The sequence below is a fragment of the Drosophila mauritiana genome, chromosome 2L (assembly GCF_004382145.1).
Source record: "Drosophila mauritiana strain mau12 chromosome 2L, ASM438214v1, whole genome shotgun sequence".
In the NCBI taxonomy this organism is placed as follows: Eukaryota; Metazoa; Arthropoda; class Insecta; order Diptera; family Drosophilidae; genus Drosophila; species Drosophila mauritiana.
The window spans coordinates 17,144,285-17,157,891 of NC_046667.1; the positions used below are offsets into that span (position 1 = coordinate 17,144,285).

The 13,607-nt window shown below is 38.9% G+C and overlaps 2 protein-coding genes across 3 annotated transcripts; one reads left to right on the forward strand and one right to left on the reverse strand.

Moving 5' to 3' along the window:
• Positions 1 to 7: 7 nt before the first annotated feature.
• LOC117150626 (cytochrome b5) lies at positions 8 to 828 on the reverse strand. The gene has a single exon (XM_033317596.1). It carries the CDS (start codon positions 662 to 664, stop codon positions 251 to 253), a length of 414 nt encoding a protein of 137 aa, XP_033173487.1. The 5' UTR covers positions 665 to 828; the 3' UTR covers positions 8 to 250.
• Positions 829 to 1,584: 756 nt separating this feature from the next.
• Positions 1,585 to 12,779, forward strand: LOC117150794 (synaptotagmin-5). Of its 2 annotated transcripts, none has more exons than XM_033317847.1 (6): positions 1,585 to 1,602; positions 9,395 to 9,602; positions 9,989 to 10,385; positions 10,446 to 10,680; positions 10,740 to 11,237; positions 11,453 to 12,779. In XM_033317847.1, exons 2-6 carry the CDS (start codon positions 9,415 to 9,417, stop codon positions 11,623 to 11,625), a joined length of 1,491 nt encoding a protein of 496 aa, XP_033173738.1. In that variant the 5' UTR covers positions 1,585 to 1,602; positions 9,395 to 9,414; the 3' UTR covers positions 11,626 to 12,779. The 2 variants fall into 2 exon arrangements, with proteins under 2 accessions (XP_033173738.1, XP_033173739.1); XM_033317848.1 differs by lacking the exon at positions 1,585 to 1,602 and adding an exon at positions 3,172 to 3,527 and having other exon boundaries at positions 11,453 to 11,625.
• Positions 12,780 to 13,607: the final 828 nt, after the last annotated feature.

Sequence of the window (13,607 nt, forward strand, 5' to 3'; positions counted from 1 at the left end):
AGCACACTCACAATTAAAATAATATAATCTTAGATCCGTTTCAAGTCTTGGCAAAAATATATAAAATATAAATATACATAGTTGGCTGTATGGTTTTTGATGATTAAGCAAAAGCCGTTTAGCGGAATTCGAAATTAGCTGATTACAACTAGAAAACTAGTCGATGAATACTCTAAAAAAATATATATAGACATATACGACATGGAGGACGGCGGCGAAGGCGATCGGTGCAAAATCGGCTGGCATTATATTATTCCGGTATGCCCAGGGACAAAACCTTGTTTTTGCCAGTGCGAAATATGTGCTGCTTGGTGGGCAGTTGACCGATCAAGAAATCCTTCATCATTTCGATGGCATCCCCCGAGTGTCCTGTGCCATGGAATGCGATGGTGGCATCTCGTCCTGCGTGATCCATAATGACGTCGTCGCCGCCGGGATGATCCCTCAGAAAGTGCGTCACATCGTAGACCCTATCGTAGATTACCACCCAGCAATCGTCGAAGCTGTCGTGCTGGGCCACCTCCTCCAAAGCGATCTCCGGCAGATCTTCCAGCTTTAAACGTTCCTTTTTGCTCGGCACAACGACCACTTGGTTGCTGGACTTTCCATGTCCCAAGGGCACAATCCGCAGCGATTGCAAGAGGTTCGTCAACGCGGATGACATGTTGTAAGTATGCAATTACTTTCACTTTTGACTAATATCTGATACAACGATTTGTAATGCCGCCCGATCACTTCAGACAGCCGGGAGTCGAATCAAGTTGAGTTCTGCTTGGTCGGCTTCAGTTCCAGTTTTACTTGGGGTCTTGAGTGTCTTTCGTGTGCAGCCAACGGTACTGGAGTGTCATTCATGCCTTGGATTGTAATCGTTTTATAAATGACAACACGTGAGTCGATCGATGGAGCCGACAGCACGGTGATAAGACTTCGGGCCCAGAGAAGCGAAGCTCCTATAGATCGGTTTCTATATAATATATAAATACATATATATATATTCAACCGAACTGGTTTGCATCTACATATGTTCATGGGAGGGCTAGGCATTGCACTGAGATTGCGAGATTGTGCAATAATGTTTTGTGGTCACTCGCACTCATATGAGTCAATTTCTGAATATGCTCGTAAAGACGAGCATAAATTATATATTTCTCTGTGAATCGGGTTGCTCAATGAGCTAATTACTTGCTACCTTATAAATTTAATGGGCCAGCAATAATTTAAAGGGAGACATTTAACGCGCCTATCAGCATTACATTTGATTTATTGGCACAAGTCAAACGTGCATCGGGCGAATCAATTACGTCTACGCGAACCGTTTGATCGCCAGTCATTAAGGCAATCAAAATATATTTTGGGTTAATAGCCTGGAGTTATTTACTTTTAATACTTAAATGCGTTTTAAGTTCGCCAAAAATCACGAATTGTGTCAATCCTCTGACGTTTGTTCTAAATTCTTGAAGCAGTATAATGGGAACAGAGATAATGACTTCAATATTATCGCTCACTACAACTTTGAACTTGAAATTGGAATGGATTTGAAAATGATGCCACGCTTTTGAACTATTTGAACCATGGGAATGATTTTAATTTTACATGTAGTGAGTACGTTTAATCAATAATTATTACAAAACTAAAGGTCTGATGAAATTATTCAGACTATTTAATTTCCCATTTATTGAATTCCAGACAGAACGCAGTTCACTAATTCTGTACATTGTATTGTATAAATAGAAAATATTGCAAAGCTGAGGAAATAGTTGAAATTACGCAGTATAAAACATAAATATTATTCAAGTAAAAACAACAAGAAAACATTTTCAAATAATAATTTTTAAGACGTCACGATTCAATTGTTATTGATCATTTATAATTTCCAATTGAGTTCAAGTTTGATGTGTGGTTTTTACAAGATTTGGTAATCTAATATGCTAGCAACTCAGTGTTAAGATCAGCATCATCACGTTAAGTAATGACTTATAACCGCAAAAATATTCAAAGTCGCAACTGATCGAGCTCTTTAACTGGGCTAAAACATTTGACTTTGACTTTGAGGTTTACATGGACTAGATGTATCCATATTAAATATCTTTTGGGGGTTAGAAAAAGCCTGAGAATAGCATTGCTAATAAAAGGCAGAATATAATTCAGCTATTAGAGGTTATCATTCTAAGTGTGCGTGATTGCGTACATTTTTGGAAAAAACGCGAATCTTTCTTCGACAAGAATATTTAAATAATTGCCTAGTGTTATCAAATTAGTCTAGAAATATGTAGGGGAAGAGATTATAATTTAGTTCTGACGATTATTTGCAAAAATGTGAAGATAAGGTCGAATAAGTACTAAGTACTTTCAAAACCATTGTCAAGTCCACGGACAGAATTAAATGTGATTATTCATTGGTCTTTTCTCTTATTTGTATTTAAAGTTCATTAGCTATATCACTTCTAAAATAAGCTTTAATCAAAGTTCAACGAAGTTCGAATATTATTAGTAATATTTTCTTTTTTACCACAATCAAATTTTGGCAAAACAGGGAAAAGAAACAATACAAATATTTGAATAGATAACGACAAGAATTGCAATTCATTATAAATAAATATAATGAATATTCAAAAAGTATTATATAAATAATAAAAATAGCCAAACAGACTTTACGTAAACACAATGATTCTGAAAATAATATTATACGAGTCATACAAATTTATATATTTTTGTTCAAATATAGAAATAGGTGGCAACGCCCAATTTAACTGAAATGAAAGAAAGCTTGTTGAAAACATAAGCTTTTGGAAAAGGTTAACCGATTCGGATTTCGCGGGCTTTTTATAAAATTGGCCAGCTGTTGCTCTTTGGGAAGCTTTTGTGTAAAAAAGGCTTTTCCTTCCGGTAGTTGCATTACTTTTTGGCTAAAACGGGTGGCCAATAGTTAATTATTACTTCCTTATGTTTGTGTATAAGGTGTGCAAATAAATTTTATTTCGAAAGACACTTTTTTTAATATAGGGATTTTACCGGATATTTCCGTTAGGGACTTCCCGTTTGCATTTGTGTGGTGTTTCCATCAGCCCATCCGTGTGTTTGGGTGCGAAAGTGTGAGTGTGATGGAACATGACATCGGGTAACTGCGTGTAATTTTTGGTGAACAACAACACAGTCGAGTTTCAGCAACGCTCTGGCCAAGTTGTTGAGGCGCGTGAAACAAGAAAAAAAGCGAAAATTCAACCGCTTCCAGTAATCTCTTTACTTGGCTAAATTTATTTGATGTAATTGACCAATGTGCGCAGGGGATTATTGAGTTAAAAATTAATAAAAGCCCGCTAATAAGGAAATTGCTTCGCAAACTCGTTAACAACACGCACAATATGCATGCCTCTGTGTAGAGCAAATTGCGCATACGCCACGTTGGACCGTCAAAAGGATTTCGTAAACATATTGTTGCGGTAAATTGCATGCAGCAATTTCAATACTAAAATTGTTTGCACAGTTTTTGTTCGGCTTTGTGTCACCGATTTGCAAATATTCAAGCGGTAAGTGCTGACACAGCTGTTTGATCCATGTGAACTCAATTTGCATACAAATTCACTGTTATAATCTGCGAAAATAGTTAAGTCACGTTTCGAAAACAAGCCATTCAATATTGAATGGTTTTTATTTGCTTTGAAGTCGACTGAAATCTTCATTGAACAATGGTTTCGTCGTGCAAATGTAATACGAACTTGTTGAACCAGTAAATTGATTTTCTAGACCAAAAAGAAAGTCTAAGCTGGCAAACTTTTATTGTTAAAGTTTAGCCACTGTATTTTCCTTTGTAAATCGCCTTGTGAAAAGTTCGGTTCTGAAGAAATACTTTGAGTGAAATAGTTGAATAAAGAAAACATAAATTGAGGGGAGTTTGCGATCTTTTGGAATTCTCACAGGAGCTGCAATACAAAACTATAGTCATTTTCTTAATGTCTACCATATATACTCAATACGTTCGCTTATGATTGTAAAATGTAAAATTTGAATTAATTTTTGCAGTACTTTGCAATTAAAATTTTTTAAATTTTAGCAGAACCTTCAATACGATAAGCTCATAAGAGCATGGTGTAATAGGTAATATGATATCAGAAAATACTTCACATCCTTTGATCCCAATCAGATTTGAAGGAAATTGTTTGCTTTGGAAAATGAGCTTACTTCTCAAGCATTCACCGCGGCAGAAATGATTGCTGATTGAATCGATTGCATTGCGTATACGCCACGTGGAACACGTTGTGCATTCGGCGTGATAAAACCTTTCAAAGCAATGGTATTTTAATGTAATTAGTTCACAGCGTTTGTAAAACGTACTCCAAACATGTGCGGGATCCTTTTCTCAATTCGCCCTATTCCGTTTGAAATGACTGTGAGAATTTCGTTTGGAATTTCTCAGCCGCGGGCTGCTTAACCTGGTGGAGAAGCCAGGACACGTTGGCAGCCACTCAAGCACAACAACCATGTCCTTGAAACACCCGTGCGTGGCCGTGACCCTCGACCTCCAATCCGTAGCCGAATCGAGCGACCTTCGTCATATATATTCTCTGCCTGGAATATTGCGTGTCAGTCAGTCAACAGGCTGCACTAAAGAAGTGCATTTATTATAGACATCTCTGGGTGCCGTAAGCCCATGAATATTTATCCCGTGTCCGAAGATTAATGCATTTTTAATGCAAAAACGTCGCCAGAAGCCACAGGAAAAATTGACGAGGCCATAAAGAAGCTCACAGCCAGCCATGTTTGTTAACTTGTTGAGTTATTGGCAGCTCTTTAGCCTGTGACCCACCACCATTGGCTCCTTTATGTAGCCACATTGGCAGCCGTGCGGGTTTCCCTTTGTTCCGAACACAAGTATTAATATCACACTTATTATTTCCGTAGCCCACGCCACGATATGTTTCTTCTTTTATTTTTCTTTTTTGCCATCCCAAGAGCGCATGTAAACATTTTCCGTTGTTTACTTCTTGGGCATTTTCAGCGTTTTAATGAGCGTTTTATTGTTTATTTTTATGCTACCGCCCTTAGACTGGAGGCGCATAACTTTGGGTCACTTTATTAAATTGCTGTTTATCTTGTTGCTTTCGCCAGTTTCTCTCTTATATTTTTTATTTTCAATATTTTCTGTGTCCCGCCGGTCGGGTCCCATGGTTTAATGGCCTGTGGCGAATTGACATATGGTTGTTGATTTTAATGGGATCTTTTATTCCACTTTTATCGCATATAGAGGGCTTTGGCGTGTTTTCAAATGAGAGTGAAAGGATTGGCAGGATTCTGCTGCTGAATGACTTACACATGCTATCTATAGTTGATCTTTGACTTTTAAATTGTCATGTAGTAGTAGAGCAACCTTTTTTGCTTATATACTTATTGAATGTGCAATCAACAACATATTTCTAGGAAACGCCAACATTTTCATTTTTCGTGCTGAGACTCTCGGCTTAAATATCACTTTTAAATATATCATAAGAATTCGGTTAGTTTTAGAAATCGAGGCAGACTAATCATTATTTTCTCTACTCGAAACTTTGCAAAAGGTTTTAGTATCAAGTTATTTTCTCTTCTCAAGAAGTTTATTAATCATTTTATGCCATCGTCCGGGTTCCTTAGCAATTCTCAGCTGCTTATAGTACATCCCTTTTATCCCCGCCATAAGCTATAAATATTCATTGATGGCTAATTAGCAGGGACGACGATGGGGTCAGCCTCCAATTGCCCTGTTGATCCCATTGACATTGAGGACCACAACTGGCGATGCCATTGGTGGCAGATAATCAACTCGAATAACAAAAACAGATGCGTTACGAACACTCAAAGGGGGCAAAACGAAGATGATAATGATGTTGCCGATGTGGACAAACTAGCGCCTCGAATGTGTCATTATGGCGCGTATTACAAATTGCTGCTGCCTGATTATTGACGGGCAGGACCTCCGGATCCTGGAGGACATTGTGGCCCTCGTGCCGTGTATATTAGTTTAGCTGGTGCTGCTTGTTTATGCAAACCGAAGGTTTTTCATCTGTTGCTCCAGGGACCGTGTATAAACTGCACTGGATGTTTTGAAACCAAATGAAACTTCCACGCAACAGAGGAAGGACACGAGCTAATGGATTCCAGGTCTGCCGGAGCCTTCATAAGCTTGCTTATGCAACTGGGCAGAGTTTATGAAACACAAACAGACAAAATCAATAAGAGAAAGTGAAAGTTGCTAAAAAATAACATTGCAAAAAACTAGATAGCTAAACTAAAATATACAGATAACTTTCATTTATGTTAACAGGCATTATTATGCATACAAAAGACTAACTAATGACGGCTAATATTTTCCTTTTTTTTTTAAGAAAAATATTTAAATTGAACTTTGTATAAATTAGTTGCAGTTCCTTTATGGCCTGCTGCCATATTTTTTCTGAGTGCAATTGTTTGCAATTGCCATTGTTTTGTCCTGGTCTCCTTTGTCTAGTGCAATCCAGGACAGCAGCAACACGCGCATTCTCGTGGATTCGATGTCGTAATCTAATTACTGTTGCCAGGGACAGGTGTGCAACCAGTACCCGGCCAATGTTTCCGCAATGCTCTACGACAGGATAAGCCAAACAATGGCTACGGAAGGCCGGGAGGATAAAAGGATAGGGGCAAAGTACTTCCGGAAGTCAAAGGAAAATGATAGTTTAATGGAACTTGTTTAGCTTATGAAATGAGATGGTTTGTGCGAGTTAAGCTACTTCCGCTCAATCAAAACATTTTGCCACGTGAACAGGCGTAACATTTTTTAGTGCGAAGTAAAAAGACTCGTTCTTTTCTTGATTTTAAAGAGTTTGTTCAACAAAAAAAAACTTTAAGAGGGACTCATCCCTCGCAAACTCCCCTGGCAACAGAATAATGGGGTGTTTGCCTTGCTGACTACTGCAATTGTCCACATTCTTTGCAAAAGCAGCAGGGCGTGGATTTGGATGGGCAGCTGGGACCATTCCTCGAGCTTTTGAGTCACAAAACACTTCATTAGACTAATGAGCATAATTTGCCATAATTGCGCAATTCAAAGGCTCTGCGACCGTTGAAAGGCATCTTAATCTATTAATTTTTTTTTTTTAGCGCGAATGGTGAAATCGCCAACCAAAGCTGGGTGAAATCACGGGAATGAGCTGGCCCACACACCCACCGTTTTCCCAGGCATTCAATGAACCATTCCGCTGGTTTTATCGATTAGATAAACTTAATTTTAGTCGCTCGGTCCACACATTAGGGGACTTGGAGGGACGCGTTTCTGCCCTTGACTTTGCTGCGACGCAAACAAAATCGCAGGCGGAAGTAGTGCGGTCTTATCTAGGGGTTCCAGCGAAAAGTGAAAATGTGCACGATAATGCCGCAAAATGATTTACAAAGCCAACCGAATACCAAACCAGACAGTCGGGCCAAAAGGGGGCCTAAGCGCGGTTTTTGTATTAAAATTTATGACAGGAGCAATAAATCCCTATGCCCACAGGCCCACACACGTGTGAATGATGCATGTGGGCAAATACCAGGCCCAGTAAACCGAGGGCAGATTCTTTAAAATACCCTTTCAGAGCACTTAGCTATCATAAGCTATTTTAAGGGATTTGCGAAATAATTCGCCTATTCAACACACAGCTTTTCTAAATGAGTTGAAGGACTGACGGTGAGACTTAAGTATTCTTTGACAATCTTTTCATTTCTTAACCTTTTTTGGAATTTATTATGGAATATCACAAAAACCCGTTTGAAGTAAGGGTAGAACATTTTGAGCGAGCTGCGAGTGGCAGGATATGACCTGACATTCACATCCTGACACTCGCGCAGAAGGACACCTCGACTGACTGAATATTCTGACTGATGATGTGTGGGGTGTGGCAGTGCGATCTGCTCAATTTGACATTGATTGGGTTATGTGTGATTTACAAAAGCGAGGAGTCGCCTATGTTGAAAAACGGCAGGTGATATCAGCTGGCTGGCATTTTGCCATATTTCTCGGGGGATTTAGGGGCGATTGACTGGGAAATTGAGTTTACTGGAAATGTCTGCACAAAGCGCTTAAATTCTACTCCACGAATTTAAGCTAATTTACTGCACTGTCTACTGCCATTCCAGCTTATCTTCACAACTGTCAAAGTTTAAATTAAAACTAATTTCATAAATTTTCCAAACAGCCACATTAAGGCAGAAACACACTTGTTCGCACATAAGGGCACATAAATCATTTTCCCCAGATTTTCCAAGAAACTAAGAGATAGAAGGAGGGAAACAGGGAATTGAACCCGCATACACACACCTCATGCAATTGCCGTAAAAGAAACCGTAGACCCAAAACAAAAGTTAGACGTAAATAAATAATGAGCGAAAAGTAAATTTGCAGAAATTGGCCAGAAAAAGCGTAGAGGTTGGGGAAAAGAAAAGGGTCAGAGGTAGGGAAACGCAGGACTCATCCAAAGGTGGCTTTCAAATATAAATACACTAATTAATTAACAAGTCGGCTATACATTTTTGCTTTTTCAACAGACAACACTTCATCTTGTTGGCAGTTCTCTGCGCTCTTTACATTATTTGTACACAGAAAGTTGTTATAATAACATCATAAAATAAAAATTTTCTTTTAAAATTGGAATACTATTTAACAATTTTAAATTATTACTTTATATACAAATTTGTTATTCCTTTAAACATTTCTGGTTTTTTCTTTTTAATTCCATTATGCATCTCTGCATCTCTACTTTAATGAATTAAATGAGAACCAGCTTTCTTCCTTTTTACGTCCAATAAGCCTTTAGAAAAAGCGCAACTATAAAACTTTTTAGTGCTGAAGGAGGTTTAGCGACGTACATTCTACGTTGGTTTTTTTATTTTAAGTGTGTGTGTAATTTGGCGGATTTTGTAGGACTTCTTGGGATGAGGGTCACCTGGCAGTTTGCTCGGCTAATTGCGAACTAACCGAGGCCGAGCCGCCTTTATGGCAATTTTGTGTGGTTGCGGTCGGAGAAAGACAAAGCACGGCACCTCAATTAGCCTCCTGGTGGATCCTTGAAGCTGGTGGGTAGCTGTGGGCACGTGCCGGTGGTCAGGATTCTGCGGTGCCAATGCCCCACAAGCACCACCACCTTAAGCCGGTCAATTAATAACCCACAAAGCCAGGGAGCGGAGAAGATGAATGTCGAACGTGGGGCCCCAAGCTTTGATTTATTTATGAGACACACATCCCGAGGTTCTGACTTGCTAATGAATGTTTTATGGCTAGGTTGGGTATCATTAGGCAGGTGGAGAGATGACGACGCGGGGTCAGGCCGAGTAATTGACCCACATTACCATCTCATGTGTTTTGGAGTAAGCAGTGACTACATTCTTTCACATTACTTCTTCATTCCAGATTCACTCTCAGCCGGAGAAATGGACATTGTCATACGTGAGGAGGACATTTCTTTGGCACAAATTGGCGTCTATGCCTCTGTGTCCTTCCTCGTTGTTTCGGCTGTTGGGGCAGCCCTGTATACCACCTGCTCAAAACGCTATCGCCTGAACTGGTTCGAACAAAATCTCCTGGAGTCCGCCAACGCAAAGGATGAGGATCAGCAGAGGTGGGTGTCCAATGAAATTTATAAGGGAGCTTGCATACATGTTTATTGTAAAGGATATATATTTTTAAATTAGAAAAAACTTGAATAATACAAATGTTAAAAAGAAGAAAGGCTAAATCAATTCTTACTCTCACGGCAAATGTATTTTGGTACTCAACCTAAATTTGAGCGTGTACGTATAGCGCTTTCTTTTCTTTTATTTTATTTTTCTCTTCACCCAAAGGAATACTTTAATTTGGAATACTTAATTAATAAAGGAATACTTTAATTTGGAAAAAATTCGTTTGGCAAACCTACTTAAAAGCTGTTCCAGCTTCAGTTCGAGTTGTAGGCGCACCCTTGGTGGTACTAACCTTTAAAAAATTGTTTTCGTTTCGCCCAAACAGGGAGGCTTTGGTTGCCGGTGCCGTGGGCTACAATGTGGACAACGTGAACGAGGTACCGCGTGGGAAATACAGCAGCGGAAATGCCGGTAACCTCAGCCCCACCTCTCTGAAAATGGAGGACAATGACCCGGCCTTTTGGGTGCCGGCTTCAGTCACCTCCACGGCAGCCATCCAGCAACAAGTGTCCAATACCACCGAGGAGTCGGCACCGCCCACACCAACATCACCCACCGGGAGCCTGAAGTCCAACACCTTGTCCTACTGTTCCACCACCTCCGTGCCAATTGCGCGATCTGATAAGCATGTGGTCCTGGCAATGCATCCGAGCCGTCCCAGAGTTTCCTCCATGAACGCCAAGCTGGATCACACCAAAATCGACATGACCTTGTATAGGAGTGTGAGTGAAGAGGGCTTTCTCATTTTAAAATCAAGTGTTTTATGTTTCTATTACTTCTAGCATTCTCAACCGAAGACCCTCAATCCAGTTTCACTCAACGAAGTTCGGGGTAATTTGCATGTGAGCCTTGGCTACGATCCAGTTGGAGGATTGCTAAATGTTCGACTCCTGGAGGCCCAGAATCTGCAACCGAGGCAATTTAGTGGAACTGCCGACCCATATGCTAAAGTCCGCTTGCTGCCGGATAAAAAGAACTTTTGGCAGACGCGTATACACAAGAGGACCCTGAATCCAGGTGAATACATTTAAACATTTGTATTAAGATTTTACGTTAATATCGAAGCCCCTTCGCAGTTTTCGACGAGCAGTTTGTTTTTGAGGTAACAGCCGGAGTAATTGACAAGCGTACTGTGGAAATTTTATTGTACGACTTTGACGCTTATTCTCGGCACGTTTGCATCGGAGGAAGTAAGCTACATTTGGCCAACTTGGATCTCAGCGAGCAGTTGAAATTGTGGACTCCTCTAAGTTCCGCCTCAGCCCAAGACATGAAAGTGGATCTGGGCGATATAATGGTGTCCCTGGCCTATTTGCCATCAGCGGAGCGTTTGATGGTCGTTCTCATCAAGGCACGAAACCTGCGGATTGTCGACGATGCCCGGAACTCCTCGGATCCTTATGTGAAGGTAACCCTACTCGGTCCCGGTGGAAAAAAGATAAAGAAACGCAAGACGGGCGTTCAAAGGGGCACCCTGAACCCAGTCTACAATGAGGCACTTGCTTTCGATGTGGCCAAGGAGACTTTAAAAAACTGTGTGCTAGAATTCACCGTGGTCCACGATGGCCTATTGGGTAAGCAGAGAAATATTTTTTTTATAGAATGATGGTATTATATATCATATTATATTATAATACATTTTTTTTTTATAAAAGGTTTTTGAAATCAGTTTTCAGTTTCTTAAATTCAAACTTCAAACTAATTTCAAACTGCCTAAAAATTTTACCTATTTTGTATTCCTTGATATTTTTAAACAAAAATACATAAATATACTAAAATTTTTTTTTAGGATCAAGTGAAATATTAGGACGAACTCTCATTGGAAACTCTCCCGAAGTACGCACCGAGGAAAAAATATTTTTTGAAGAAGTTTTTCGCGCCAAAAATGCTACGGCTCAATGGGTTCCACTGCAAGAACCGGCAAACAATTTGGCCACAGTAGCCAAAAGTTCAAAGAACTAGAGTTCTGTATTTTTGTAAAGGTATTTTTCCAGTATTTCCACAGATGCCATCCTAGTTTCCAAGGATGTGTGTGTACTGGGTTTCTGGCGATAAAAAATACCGAAATATCCGTTTGCCTTGTGTCTCAAAGTAGACATCGATGGTGGCTGTCTTGGATGCGTGTAGAAATGTGAATGAAGTGAATTTCCAAACCTTTTTTGTGTTAGCACTAACATGTTAACATTAAAAGATTCTGTAATGCGAAAGAATCACTTCTTAAAAAAAAAAAAATTATATATATTATTCTGTATATAAATACATAATATCTATATATATTACGCTTTAACGATCGGAAGATAACATATTTAAAACTTCGTCTTTTCTCCGATCGAGCTTTTGCAATTAACTCTTTAAAATTGAAAATATAATTTTTTACACGGCATTTGAATTCGTACATCAAAAATAAGACGAATGAACCAAATACCGACGGTGGAAATTGGGAAACCGTTTTTAAATTAATTAAAGCATTATGAAAATTGTAATGGTCCTTTCTTTATATTCGCGTAAGCTACTCCTATTATTGTGAATATACCGACACAAGTATATCATATAAATAATGTATAACAAGAAATTGGCGACTTATTAATCAAAAAAATTAATGAAATAAGGGAACTTGCAGGGATACGTAATAAGAAGGATATAGAGTCGAAACAGAGTGTCACAATAAATCAATAATAGTGTCAAACGAGGTCAAATATAACTCAATGAATGTGCTTTGTACGGTATCAATTATAAAAGGAAAATATATATTTAATAAACATTTTATGTGTCGGAAATGTCAAGATGTACCTAAAATATAAATTATTACCGTGAGCAAATTACTGAAACAATATAGAACGCAAGTAATGAATTTTAAAATATTTTTTTTTTTATTTTAAGTTACGAAATGGTTTCAGGGCACAGAGGGCACAAAAGTAATAGAATTATAGTTTTATTTCTCGCATTATACAAATTTGTTGAGATTATATATGCACAGCAGGTATAAATATTTGTAGTCAAACAAATGGATTCTTATATGCATTAAAATTAATGTAGTGATTACAGTAACTTTTGTTTATATAGTAGATTTAGCTTAAACGCACTATGTATTTCATAATCGCAAAATACCTATACTTATCCATGTGAAATAAAGTTCTTAGGTCTTAGAAAATAAATTTGTTTTTCTTTGCTATTGAACCCCAGATTTGTGCTACATTCAGTGCACGTTGAGGTTAATTATCAAACTTTCCCCTGACCAACCGTAAATTAATTTCAGGCATCAACTTCAAACGCTAGAGGTTTCCATTTCTGTGGAACGAAACCAAAGAAATCCCTTACCCCATTTTCCCTTTTTCGTGGACATTGAGCCTTAAATTTTTTGGTGGGCGAAGCGAACTTGTTGGCCAAGTTGGCGTGCAAAAAAGAAAAGTTTCCGGCAAACCCGTTAACTAATTTTCTAAAATTGACTGATAAATCCGCCGGGAGCTACGACGGGCAACGCTACATTGGCTGTTAAAGCAGCCATGCAGGACATGCCCCAGGTCCTGCGAACTGTTGCGGCTCCCGTCTGTGTCTGTATAAGTTCACCGTAAATTTCCTTTTCAATCAAAATGTGCTTTCATTCAATTTGGAAGGTAGTGGCGGGCATAAGTAGCCCTAGCCACGTCGACGGGGGTGTGGAAAACCCAAGGAAAAGCTACAAAAGCATCTTTGAGAGGGTGCCAGAAATCGGTGGCGTCGACATGGTTTGGTGCATATAAAGAAATATTTGAGGATTTGTAAATTATTATTAATATTTTAAGATATATTAGAACATAACGCACCTAGATCTATAAATGCAAATTGAGTATTTGAGATACCAGTGGCTAGTTTTATATTTTTTAGCACTAAAATGGCAATTTTGCGCAATATTTTTGACAGTGATAATCTAAGTTCTTCTAAACGACACCGTGCATATTCGTCTG

Excerpts from the sequence above, each read along its gene's own strand:
- LOC117150626 (XM_033317596.1), bottom strand. The coding sequence starts at position 664 with ATGTCATCCGCGTTGACGAACCTCTTGCAATCGCTGCGGATTGTGCCC.
- LOC117150794 (XM_033317847.1), top strand. The coding sequence starts at position 9,415 with ATGGACATTGTCATACGTGAGGAGGACATTTCTTTGGCACAAATTGGC. Across the intron at positions 10,386-10,445 it reads ACATGACCTTGTATAGGAGT|CATTCTCAACCGAAGACCCT; the intron begins GTGAGTGAAGAG and ends TATTACTTCTAG. Across the intron at positions 10,681-10,739 it reads CAAGAGGACCCTGAATCCAG|TTTTCGACGAGCAGTTTGTT; the intron begins GTGAATACATTT and ends GCCCCTTCGCAG.